Source organism: Eutrigla gurnardus, assembly GCF_963514095.1.
Source record: "Eutrigla gurnardus genome assembly, chromosome: 15".
Classification (NCBI taxonomy): domain Eukaryota; kingdom Metazoa; phylum Chordata; class Actinopteri; order Perciformes; family Triglidae; genus Eutrigla; species Eutrigla gurnardus.
The window spans coordinates 5,730,336-5,742,299 of NC_139938.1; the positions used below are offsets into that span (position 1 = coordinate 5,730,336).

General features: G+C 42.1%; 1 protein-coding gene across 1 annotated transcript; it reads right to left on the minus strand.

Annotated features, from left to right (window-relative positions):
- Positions 1–2,087: 2,087 nt before the first annotated feature.
- Positions 2,088–11,690, minus strand: mpp1 (MAGUK p55 scaffold protein 1). The gene is made up of 12 exons (XM_084028617.1): positions 11,343–11,690; positions 7,736–7,864; positions 7,576–7,654; positions 6,791–6,876; positions 6,614–6,682; positions 4,637–4,833; positions 4,396–4,499; positions 4,227–4,307; positions 3,935–4,015; positions 3,647–3,849; positions 3,107–3,181; positions 2,088–3,015 (listed from the first exon to the last, which is right to left on the minus strand). The coding sequence occupies exons 1-12, from the start codon at positions 11,463–11,465 to the stop codon at positions 2,839–2,841; spliced, it is 1,404 nt and encodes a 467-aa protein (XP_083884743.1). The 5' UTR covers positions 11,466–11,690; the 3' UTR covers positions 2,088–2,838.
- Between the last annotated feature and the right edge of the window lie 274 nt (positions 11,691–11,964).

An 11,964-nucleotide genomic window follows, 5' to 3' on the forward strand; every position in this document is an offset into this window, starting at 1 on the left:
AGACGGAGGAAATCAATTACTTCCATAAAATTCTTCTTTATAAAAGAAACATAGATATTTATACAACTCTACAGCATAAAGACAGGGAGCACAGAAAGAAGAGAAATTATTTCAAGAAATAAGATTGATTCTGGCTCTCGCACCCATATCCCTCCAAAAAGACAAATGTAAGTTCTTAAATCTATTCAATTGCGTTAGACAAATGGCTAAACTCATTGCTTCACAACAAACTGTGTTAGTTGTTTATAAATATAAAACAAAACCGAGGCAGTAGATTGGGTTAGCTCCGGCTGTGGCACCGAGGCGTTGGAGGCGTGGCCTGTGTCATCAAGGGCGTGTTCTACAAATAATTTCCGAGTGTCTGCATTCTTGTTTTGTGTGAAAATACAATCTCTTGTTTTCTTTTAAAAATTCTCCGAGTATAGATATGGATATGGTTTTAATGTATTTATTTATTATTTCAACAATGGAGTACATTGAATAAAATCACAGACTGTGACAGAAGTACCACTGAATTGAACAAGTCAACTGCAAGTAAAATCTTTCAGTGGCATTTTATGCCAAACATCCATTAATATTCTCTGTGCAGACAGCAACATTGCATGTTATACAACATAAAACCAAAAAATGATGGAGGTTCCATATCCTATTTCATAGTGTGGTGTTAACATGGAAGAGCCCACATGGTGGCACTGTAGGACAGCTTGTTTTATTGCTAACCTCCCAAAAAATAGAAATAGAAGTAGCTGGCCAACACCTACAATTCTACAATTTATTGTACACTATAGGATCATCATCCCTGAGATTGTTTTGCCTTCAGTTCTGATCTGCAGAACCCAAACCTGTGGGAGTATACTGATGCATTCAACACAAAATACACTATATTGCCACAAGTATTCACTCACCCATCAGAATAATCAAAATCAGGTGTTCCATTCACTTCCATGGCCACAGGTGTATAAAAGCAAGCACCTCGGCATGCAGACTGTTTCTACAAACATCTGTGAAAGAATGGGTCGCTCTCAGGAGTTCAGTGAATTCCAGCGTGGTACTGTGATAGGATGCCACCTGTGCAACAAGTCCAGTCGTGAAATTTCCTCACTCGTAAATATTCCACAGTCAACTGTCAGTGGGATACACCTTTGGGATGAATTAGAGTGGAATCTGAGAGCCAGGCCTTCCCGTCCAACATCAGTGTGTGACCTCACAAATACGCTTCTGGAAGAATGGTCAAAAATCCCCATAAACACACTCCTAAACCTTGTGGAAAGCCTTCCAGAAGAGTTGAAGCTGTTATAGCTGCGAAGGGTGGACCAACGTCATATTAAACCCTATGGATTAAGAATGGGATGTCACTTAAATTCATATGCGAGTCAAGGCAGGAGAGCGAATACTTTTGGCAATACAGTGTATGTGACATATTTTGTATTTTTACTGTGTGTGTGAAACGTTATGCAAACATGTTTTTATGTTTTATTTCTGGTATCCTTTTGCTCATTATTTTTAATGTAACCTTTTGACATTGACTTCTATACAAACAGCTCATCCGTTTGGAAGTATATCCTCTAATTTCTCCCCCTCCTCTTAAGGGCAGAATATATAGACAAAAAATATACAAATCCATATAATATAGTTTAAGCATTTGAGAAGAATTCCACACATGCACATCTGTTTGCAGCCAAAGGTTTCAGCACACATTTCATATAACTGAAATTAGATGGAATGAACAGAACACAAAACGATGACGATGCAAACAATTAACTGCAACGCTGTTCTGGAGAAGCTGTGATGAGAGAAGAATTGTAATGTGTGGTTGATAGAGGTGCTTTCTACAGCTCTGATATGCATGTCTTGATCTATAATTGATCAAAGCCTTGACATCATTAAACCCTAATTATAAAATAGTATATCAACCGTCATATTACAGCGGTTCTGCTCATCATTGCCATGGTTTCCTGTCAGAACCAGGCGAAGGAGTTTTTGTGCCTTTTGGAGAACACCCGCCAACATAAAACTGCCATTATTTTCCTGGAGGGCTCTGGAGAACAGGTTTCCACGTGAAAAACACAATCAAAGAAGCAGTCGCATCAGAGCTGGGAAATTTATTTTCTGTTTAAAAGTGCCTTCACAGTACACCATGAGATATATACGACTTTGATGAGACAAGACAAGGTGACGTTAACGGCGGACTGAGAGGTTTGGTGAAGACGACATTATGGTTGAATGGACACACACTCTCTCACACACACACACACACTCTCACACGCACACGCACACACATGCGCACGCACACACACACACACACACACACACACACACACACACACACACACACACACACACACACACACACACACACACACACACACACACACACACACACACACACACACACACACACACAGAATCTCAATATCGTGGCACGATCTAATGGGAACCGAAAAACAGACAACGAACCCAGAAATAATGATTTACATGATAAAAACCCTGTCGTTTAAGAAGGATGGATTTCGTTCACAGTTGTGGTCCTATTTTGCATTTGCCCACGTCCCAACAATCACAAAGGTGTGCGGCACCAAAACTATCACCATCGCCCCTCAAAAGCCTGAAGCACGAATGTAAAAAAAACAAAAAAACATCCCTGGTGAGGTTCTTTCTAAAAAATCAACCTGTCTAAGTATTGCTTATAGATATTTTTTGACTGCAAAAAAAAATCTCAGTGACAATTAACATGAATCCACACACACCTGGGACATTACTAACTAATTTCCGTGTAAGTAGGGATTATTGCACTGCTTTTTTTTTTTCAACAAAAAGGTATTCCTCTGGGTCTACCGGTCAGTACACCCATGATACAGGCACCCACTGCGGGGTGGAGGTGGCGCGCTCCATGGCCTCCTCCACACCTTTCAGGCTTTCATCCACGTCGTTGTTGACGAGGACCACGTCGAAGAAGTGTCTATACGTGGCGTAGATGGCGTCCGACTCCTTCTGGATCATCAGCAGGTTTTCCGTCTGGAAGAGAAGACGGGGGGGTTAAGCGGTTTTGCTGAATTTTTGAGTTTTGTGCAAAGTGTTGGAGTGTATTCAGATGAAGATTTGGCACCTGGTCAGCCGTGTTGGTTGGAGCGATGAACACCACGAGAGGCGCAAAGTCGGCAGTCCGCAAGACTTTCAAGGTCTGTATTGAAATGATAAAGAGAAGAATGTTGTTAAACTGAGTTTCTATCTGCATATTAGTTTGTTTTGGGGGGAATTTTTATGTTCGTTTTTTCTAAATAGAGCGACACAAACAGATACATTTGTTATGTCGCTGCTGCATTAAATAGTTTATCAATGGGATCAGTAGCAGCTCATTGTAGTAAGTCTTACTTAGCTGCTTTAATTTATATTGCTTATTTATACATTCATATTTAATGAAAGAGATAATAGTATATACATCCAATGTTCCACACCATGTTAACCTACAAACAGCCACAGCAGCAGAATAAGAGCTGCTGCTTGGATTATGTAGGTTAATCTTGCCATTTTAAATGCTTTGAAACGGCTCAAAGGGGCTTTAAAAGCCTCACTTTGCCTTGATTTGACCCTAACGTTAAAATCTATTTCCATCACAACGTCTCCAGAACTCCGTGTGAATGCTAACCTGTGGTTCTACATCCAGCAAAGCGATTTTGCCTTGCTCTTGGATCTTCTGGATGGTCTCGGTTTTGGTGCCGAACATGTTTCCCTGGAAGCTGCCGTACTCCAGCAGCTCATTTCCAGAGATGCACTTGGTCATGGCTTCATTGGAGATGAAATAATACTCCTGTCCATTCTCCTCCTCCTTACGCGGCGGTCTGGTGGTGTCTGTGTGGAAGATGAAACACCAAAGGGCAATTCAGCAAACCGCTCTATTGAAAGGAAGAAAAACAACGTCTGGTGCTCTGCTTACGTGGTGCAGGGTAGGAAAACTTCTCCGGGTATTTGGTCAATAGTGCGTTTTTGATATGGCTCCTTCCCACGCCAGGTGCACCTAAAGACAGCAGAGTTTTTTATTTCCAAGGACGTTTAAAACAAACATGAACCTCACAGAGAAACTACCTTTAAATGATGTTACATTTAAAAAGAGTTGAGAACATATGCAAGATATAAAACATGTTGTTGAGAATAAGGATAATGAAAAACGTCTTTATTTATAACTTTAAGAATTCGGCCACACTAATAAATAATAGAACCGAGCTCACCAATAAGCACCAGTGTTTTCCTTTTGAAAGCGGGCAGCTGAACCACCTCCTCATAAGAAATCACATCCAGCTGGTCAAAAACTGCAACAGAAGGGATTTCTTTTACTAACCCACCCTAGTAATTAAAAAAAAAAGCATCCAGGACACATGACTCCGGTGACACACTCACTCGAGCTGTGTTTAGCCAGGTACTTGTCTTTGCACTTCTTTTTCTTCCCGAAGGGGCTGCAGGACTGGCTGCCTTCTCTGGCCTTGCTTTTACTTGCCACCCTCCTGCAGTGGGGAAAGAGATTTAGGTAAAGATTGGAACATTTTTGGCAGATAGCATTATTTCAGTCTGTGGCACTGTCCAGCAGGCGTGACTTCACACTGCAGGACTCCTCATCTGATAGTATGACGGAGCTGTTTACCATTCCTGGAGCTCCGGGGAGGGGATTAGTCCGGCGAAGTCGGCGGCGGCGCTCTCCACTCTGCCCTGCCACCAGTTTGGATCCTGCTTGTTGATAATCTGAATGATGTCACCAGTTTGAAACTTCAGACCGGCCTCTTTGCAAGGGATGAGGTCATCCTTGGCGGGGTCATAGTCAAACTGGGCCCTCATGTACATCTATAGATTTAAAGCACACACGGTGTATTCACTTTTTAGGAAAAGAAGGAGCGCAGGAAGACTTGCAGTATGTGTTTGGCGTTACTGGATATGAATAATAACCTCACCGATGTGTTTATCTCCTTTTATCTAGGTCGGCTGGTCAAACAGTCTCTGGTATCTCTGTATTGATTGTTGCTAAACACAATAAGTGTCATATGAAGACTTTTTCTCCAGCTTTTACGGAATCTGTTCTGAGATATTTGTCATCTCGCTGTACCAGACGGTATCAGCTTACTTTTTTTTATGTTGTTCATATCTTTTTCAATATACAACATTTTGTCCTTCTTCACTGTTTAAGCCATAAAGAAGCGAGACATCTTGAGTATATGTTCAGAGTCTCAACCTCAGCTCCACTGTGTTTGCTCTTATGTGTTTTTCTTTATGTAACAGTGCCGCTAATATCCTGCTGACAGCAGACAAAAATAAACCCATATTATTGTAATGAAAGGTTAACATTATGACCAAGTATGAATCAGCAAACGCTCAAAGACCTACAGTGCCTATACATCTTCATTCTCAAGAATAAGTATTCACATTGGGACATCCGAGCACATATATTTAGATTCTGCAAATGTTAATAAGGAAAGCCACCCTCAAACAGAATTTACATGTTTTATGATATGATCTTGGACAGCTCCATTCTTATCAGGAAAAACAAACTCTATTCTCCCAGGTCGAAGTGTGAGGACTAATTCATCAAATCATCAATTCTTCAACACAGAAGAGTAAAATGAGACTCAATTTCAGAAGCGATGAACACAAATTTGGTATCCTATTATCATCCAATTGATGAGCCGCTAACAGTTGAGCAGCTGCATACAGTGATTGTATTAACTCTGATTTGGAGTACAAACCTTGGCTAAACTCTCAAAGATCACAGCAGGAACACATGGAAATCCTCCTCAGGGTCCAATATGACTATTGTTAGTAGAGTTGGTGAACATTTGTGGCTTCCCCAAGTTACTCCAGCGATTGTTCACAGACAAAATGAATACACCGATTATGTACTGAGGATACTGGAGTGGTCTGGGTCGCCAAAAATGATGCTCTTTGAGCATTAAAGAATGAAAAAGCATATTATTAACTACGCCTACATATTAATGGACTATAAGCTTTTAAGTAGACTGCCATCACTGACCACAGCAAAGACAACTTAATGCAGTGATAAACTGCATTAAGACGAGAGTACATCACCGAATGTAATGTATTGTTAGTGGTCGTTAAATTATAGACATTTACAATTCTTACACTATGCTACGTTGTTAAATCAATGAAAGAATTAAGAGTGTTAAATCAAGCCAGCAGCCATTTTTTTTCCATGTATAGGAAGCACATGAATGGCTGCTGGAGGAAACGTGGCCAGCAGATGGCAGAATGAAACACCAAAAGTGATTCAGGTCAAAACTAGCAAAACTAATGTGAGTGATGTTCTTTAGATTTAAACTTATTTTATAGTCACCTGGGTTGATCACTGACTAACAGAAGATTCACCTAACGAAGAGCACAATCCTTTTAAGAAGTAAGTTGTCGAGGGAAAAACTGAAAGAAATGCAATCAAACCCGTCTGTGAAGAGAACACGACTATCCCAGTTACCATTGGATTGGAATGTAAACGGTGATTTTCTTGGTTTACTCATGCAAAGTAAAAATAAAAAGAGTCTGGAGAGAACAAATATGAAACAGACTAATTCACCACAAGACCAGAGGCTAAAGCATATTGTGTGTGCAACATTATTACCTCACAGGCTCGGGATTTACTCTGCAGGTTGGGAACTATTTTCATTGTGACGACTCCGTTGGTTTCTTTCTGCGTGTAAAGATGACACAGTTTTACTCCTATTTAGTTGCAGAAGTGCAATTATGACATAAACATGTGCAGTGAAATTAAGATGTAAATTCTAAAATATGAACTTACCAGGATCTTTTGCAGCTGATCTACACTTTGGTTCGTCACAGTTTTCCCATTGATTTCTGCTATTTCGTCCCCTTCATGTAAAGACCCTGGAGAGAGGCAGAAACCAGGAGGCGTGTCGTTACTCCAAATAAGTAGAGGTGTAACGATTCATTCGATTAATCGATTAATTGATTGTCAGTCCTATCGATTCTACTAAATCGATCTGCTAAATAAATAAATAGAATGAATCGTTTTGGCTTCACCAATAATCTATATAAATGCGTTTAATCGGATGAATCGTGATCCTTACTTATGATTAATGTTTATATGTTTAAGACACTCTCTCCCCATCCAGCATGTAGTCTATTGAAAATGTTAAAAAATAACTGAGCAATGTTTAATTACATTTTTGTATTCAGCATAAAATATTATGCAGGACTCTGTTGTCTGTTTATTTTTTCTAGCGGCTATCATCAAATCATGGCTACGAGGCCATGATTTCTGCAGAAATAATTACTGATTATTGCTGTCAATTCGAATACTGAGTGGCAGTCTGTATCTCAAATCATATCAGCCCAACAAACAAAACATTTTTTTTTTTATTTAATGAAATTAAATGTAATTTAATTTGTATCTAATTTTACGGCTCAGCTTGTGCATTGCCTGAGATGTACTGTATAAATCAGCCCACATAATGATGTCGATGCTACGACAGATTGGCTGTGACTGCATGGGACAAACTATTGACCTTTTGGGTAGAGAACACACACACACACACACACACACGTCCATGTGTGATTAATTACCTTGTCTATGGATCATGCCCCCGTACAATATTCTAGCCACAGTGCACTTTTGTTTGTCATTCAGCTTCAGAGTGACCCCCTGCAGGAAAAAAGGAGCAGGAATCAGCGACACACATCTAAAAATATACACAATACATGTGTGTACAGGTAGATAACATACCATTGGCTCCGAGAGATTCTTTTCAAACTTCACTTCTTTCATCCTGGTCAGTTCTGTGCCGTTCATGTGTCTAGCGCTACCGTTGGTGTAAACCTCAGCCCCCTTGTTCTCATAGGTTTGCATAGCAGCCTGTTAGAAAAAAGGAAAAGACTTAACATGTATTGTTTTATCTTACACGACATGAAATCCACAAAAGAACTCAAGGTTTACAATCAGATCGTTATCACAGTCGTATTTCCAATAACTGCAGTGGAAGCTTTTTTTTTTTTTTTTTTTGCTAATGTGTGCCAACAGCCATGTTTCATTTGCAGTTTCAACATATGTTCGAGGTTGAAAATTAACCCGGTGTAATAACACCTCATTAGCCACGTCCAGTGATCTGGTCCACCTGGTCCATGTGGTCATGGATACCACCAGTCCCTTTGGGTGATCACATCAGACAGCTAACCTGGAAGCTGATTCTTATAGTTTGGATATCAAAGAAGAGACCAAAGACCAACTTTGTGGATTCATACTGTGCTTGTGCACTGAAATAAACCAAAAGTGGAGTTCAAAAGCAGGAGAAGCCCCAGAACATTCCCATCCTACTTCCTTCGTTTCGACAAAGACGCTCTGCAGTCTACTTCTCAGCATATCTATAAAGCTTTATGAGAAAGAGAAATACAGACAAAGCCTGCATTGAAGAAACGCATAAAATACCCTGTAATGATCCCGGGGGCGTAAACTGGCATTCTGCCGACGGCACTCTTGTATAATATAGAACAATGAATGAACTGACGTGACATCAGACACGACTTCCCGAATCAGCACAAATTCTCTGCATGGAAATGACGCATCATTGCTGCTTCAGCAAAAAGAAAAAACTATTTTATCTATCTTCCAGCATCAGCAGTACAATAAACCAATAAATATCATTATCGCCTCCCTCCTCACCTATGACCTCGGCCCTAAAGCACTGCCTACTCTAACAGTATTTAGTGTTACAGAGGCAGGACATTTGTCCTTACGTCCTCTAATCTAAGTCAGAGTGTCCTTGGTGGCATTATTGTACTGAACATTTACGTGTCTGCCTCCTCTGGAAAGCATAACAGCCGTTTAGTGAACGGAGCTGGAAGCCAAGCAGTTGTTTTTCCCTGCAACGTGATAGTTATTTACCAGCCTCGTGCTGTTATGTGTCATGTTATGTGCTCAATGCCAGGAGCAAGTATTTAGATGGGGGTCCCACGGTGCAGTGATCAAATTACATCCGCGGGGGGGGGGGGGGGGGGGGGTCTGTTCACTGATCTGGCTTGAGATATAATCACCACATACAAACAGATCCAGGAACAAACACGCACCATTTCTAAGTCATGTGTTGTTCCCTTAATCCTGAGAGCAAAACGTATGTAAATGAACTTGATAAAAAGTGCTAAAAAAAATTACCAGAAATATTGTATAATGATATTTATTGTTTTCCCCCCCATTTTAGAGAAACAAAGAGGAGGAGACTTTATTTCCTTTCCACAAAGTGCTGACCCTCAGGTCTGAGCAGGAAGGAAACTGTATAGTGAAATCTAAAGGCCTTAAAACAATTGGACCTATGTGAAGAGAATAAAGGGGATCTATCACACACAGTAGGCAACAGAGGGAACACGGCCGCCCACTGATCGCTAACGTAATCATGTCATTAGTTCTGAACCGGCATCGAAAGTCCTTTTTGATTAAACGTGTCTTGTGAGGACTTTGACAACGAGCTCCCATCAGCTCCGCCACTCACACTATCGCAGAGTAACGAGATCAATGATTAAAAGGTATTCATGTGCTCCTTGTCACACATGTCACTGTAACCAGGGTCAGGAAGCCCTTTCAGGGACCCGAATGCCGGTCTTGGGCGTGGAGAGGCAACAGGATAAACAATCGGCCGAGTGAAAGAAAGGCTAAAACGACTTCAGGAAGGAGCGGAGTGCCTCCTGTTCTGCTCATCTCGTCTAAAGTTAGACGTGGCTTTAAGTGAGGCGCATCAAACACAAGAGTAAGATAATCCACTGAGGATCTTTACCTTATTGATCGCCTGCTTTTCTCCTCACAGCTCTATGATGGAACATGCCTGATTACATTAGAATACAATCTGCCGCCTCCTCGTCTGCTTTATCTCTTGAGATGATTTGTCTTTTCAATATATTATTTATTAATCGTGCCCCCCGCCCACCGATTCAGGGCGAGTCTGCAGCCAAAAGGCAAAGAAGTATTGATCTCTTGAAGGAACACAGTAGGAGATCAATATTTGACCTATATGGTGCTGGAAGAGTTTGGAAAGATAACAGAAATAAGTGAGAGGGGAGGCCAGGACAGTCTGTGCTCCATCCCGTTCTGGGTCTCACCTGCCTGAAGCACGACTTGTGTCAACATGTCTGGGTCTAAAAAAAAAGCGTCTAAAATAACAAGCTGTGTTGTTGCCATGGAGTCGAAATGCATGAATGGAAAGGAGGCGTTGAAGTACCCGGAGTGGTTTCAGCCAAGAAGGTGCAGCAAATCAGTCTTGGTGTCTTATAAAACGCACCCTGGTGTACCGGGAGGCATCGCACTCTGCAGCGTCTGCACTGTGAGATAACGGAGCGCGTGACCTCACTTAGAAGACACTGATTTCACAAAACGTGCAGGAGGAGCACGTTGGCCAAGATTGCACCTCCAGGCTGTTAAAAGTGCAAACTGCTGAGGTCAGGAAAAGGAGTTTCCTCCCTTTTTGCCGTTTGCCTCAGTAGCTCACTGCTGACTTCTCACATTCAGAGACCAGGTTTAGGACAAAGAGTTCCCTCGGTGTTACCGGCTGCCAAATCGAGGCCTGGGGGGTCGTCAGGGGAAGTTTACCAAGAAGGAAAGTTGCATCTGTTCCAACGGCTTTGTGGCCTCACGGTTTAAAGGCAACGTGGTGACACGTCATAATACTCTGGCCTTAACTGGAAAGGTTTATGCCTGAAATTCCAACCGGGTACACGGTGATGTCGTAAACAAGCTGCCTGGCCCCAGCTGCCACGAACAGCCCAGCGGTTGTAGCTGTAGGCTAAGTTACACAGCACTGTTGCAGATTTGACATCAGGTGTTTCCCACCTGTCTACCTTCTTTAATATCACAGGACATTATTCCCTGAAAATAGGCCAGATGGTGTTACTTTAAGATGACTTCACTGCCTCAGTTAAACATCACTATTATGGGAGTCAACTGCTTGGCTCCGTAGAGACTCATTGTCTCATGATCACTGCCAGACTGACTGTGATTAAAGCCTCGTTTCCCCAATTTGTCAGATGATTCCCAAATGTGGTTTTGGGTGGAACACAGAAGTGAAACTGCCAATGTAATGTCTCCTGGGATCCAAGAACAGGCTGACTGAGCAGCACTGAGGCAGGCAGGTTCCTCACACAGACCTGCTGATGTTTCCAACAACCTACATTCTTGGTTTCACACGTCACAGTTAGTTGTGTTATGAATCCGCGAGTGGGTCTATTTTGGTTTAGAGATCTTGTCGAGGAACAAACAACGGTCATGTGCCCCATCTCTGCTTTCCCCGGAAGCAAACATGTACACCCAAAAAACAACAACAGATGTAAAAATAAAAACCCGACACCCCTACCTTGTCAGCCTTTGGTTTGTTTTGAAGGAGCTGCTCCAGGTACAGGTCGGAGAGGGCTGTCCGGACGCTGCTCACCGACTCCAGTATGACAGCCGGCTCGTTTTTATTGGATTTTAACGTCATCTTTGCGTTAGCTAGGAGGAGAAGAAATAAAAAGCTGGTGAGCCCGACGTGCCCCGCTCAAGGTCCACAAGAGACTGGGCCGGCTGCGGAACGTTACGAGCGAGGAGGCCGGTGATAAGGAGCCCTGGCAGCGTGATACGTCGCTCTCTGAGATAAAGAAGTCCAACGTTTGGATCAGCAGCAGGTGAGCTGCATGAGATGTCTGCTGCGGGGACACCGCTGACAAAGCAAGTAAACATGCAGCTGACTGCTGCTCAGAGGGGCAGGCTTATGCTGCCTTCAGGTGCGCTCTCTGAGCTCGGACATTCCGCTACTCAAATTGTTTAAATTAGCCTATAGGTCGAACTGGCCTACTTCTTCGCGGAAGTCAAAGCACAATTGAGCATGCATCTTGTGTTTCTTCTCATGATATCTATTTAATACTTTCTAACTATCCACACAGTGGTTAAAACCGTTAACTGTAGCCTTACTTCACGTTGTACGTGTTTTTTTATTTCAC

Excerpts from the sequence above, each read along its gene's own strand:
- mpp1 (XM_084028617.1), bottom strand. The coding sequence starts at position 11,465 with ATGACGTTAAAATCCAATAAAAACGAGCCGGCTGTCATACTGGAGTCG. Across the intron at positions 7,865-11,342 it reads ACAAACCAAAGGCTGACAAG|GCTGCTATGCAAACCTATGA; the intron begins GTAGGGGTGTCG and ends TTTTTCTAACAG. Across the intron at positions 4,308-4,395 it reads CCTGGCTAAACACAGCTCGA|TTTTTGACCAGCTGGATGTG; the intron begins GTGAGTGTGTCA and ends CTTCTGTTGCAG.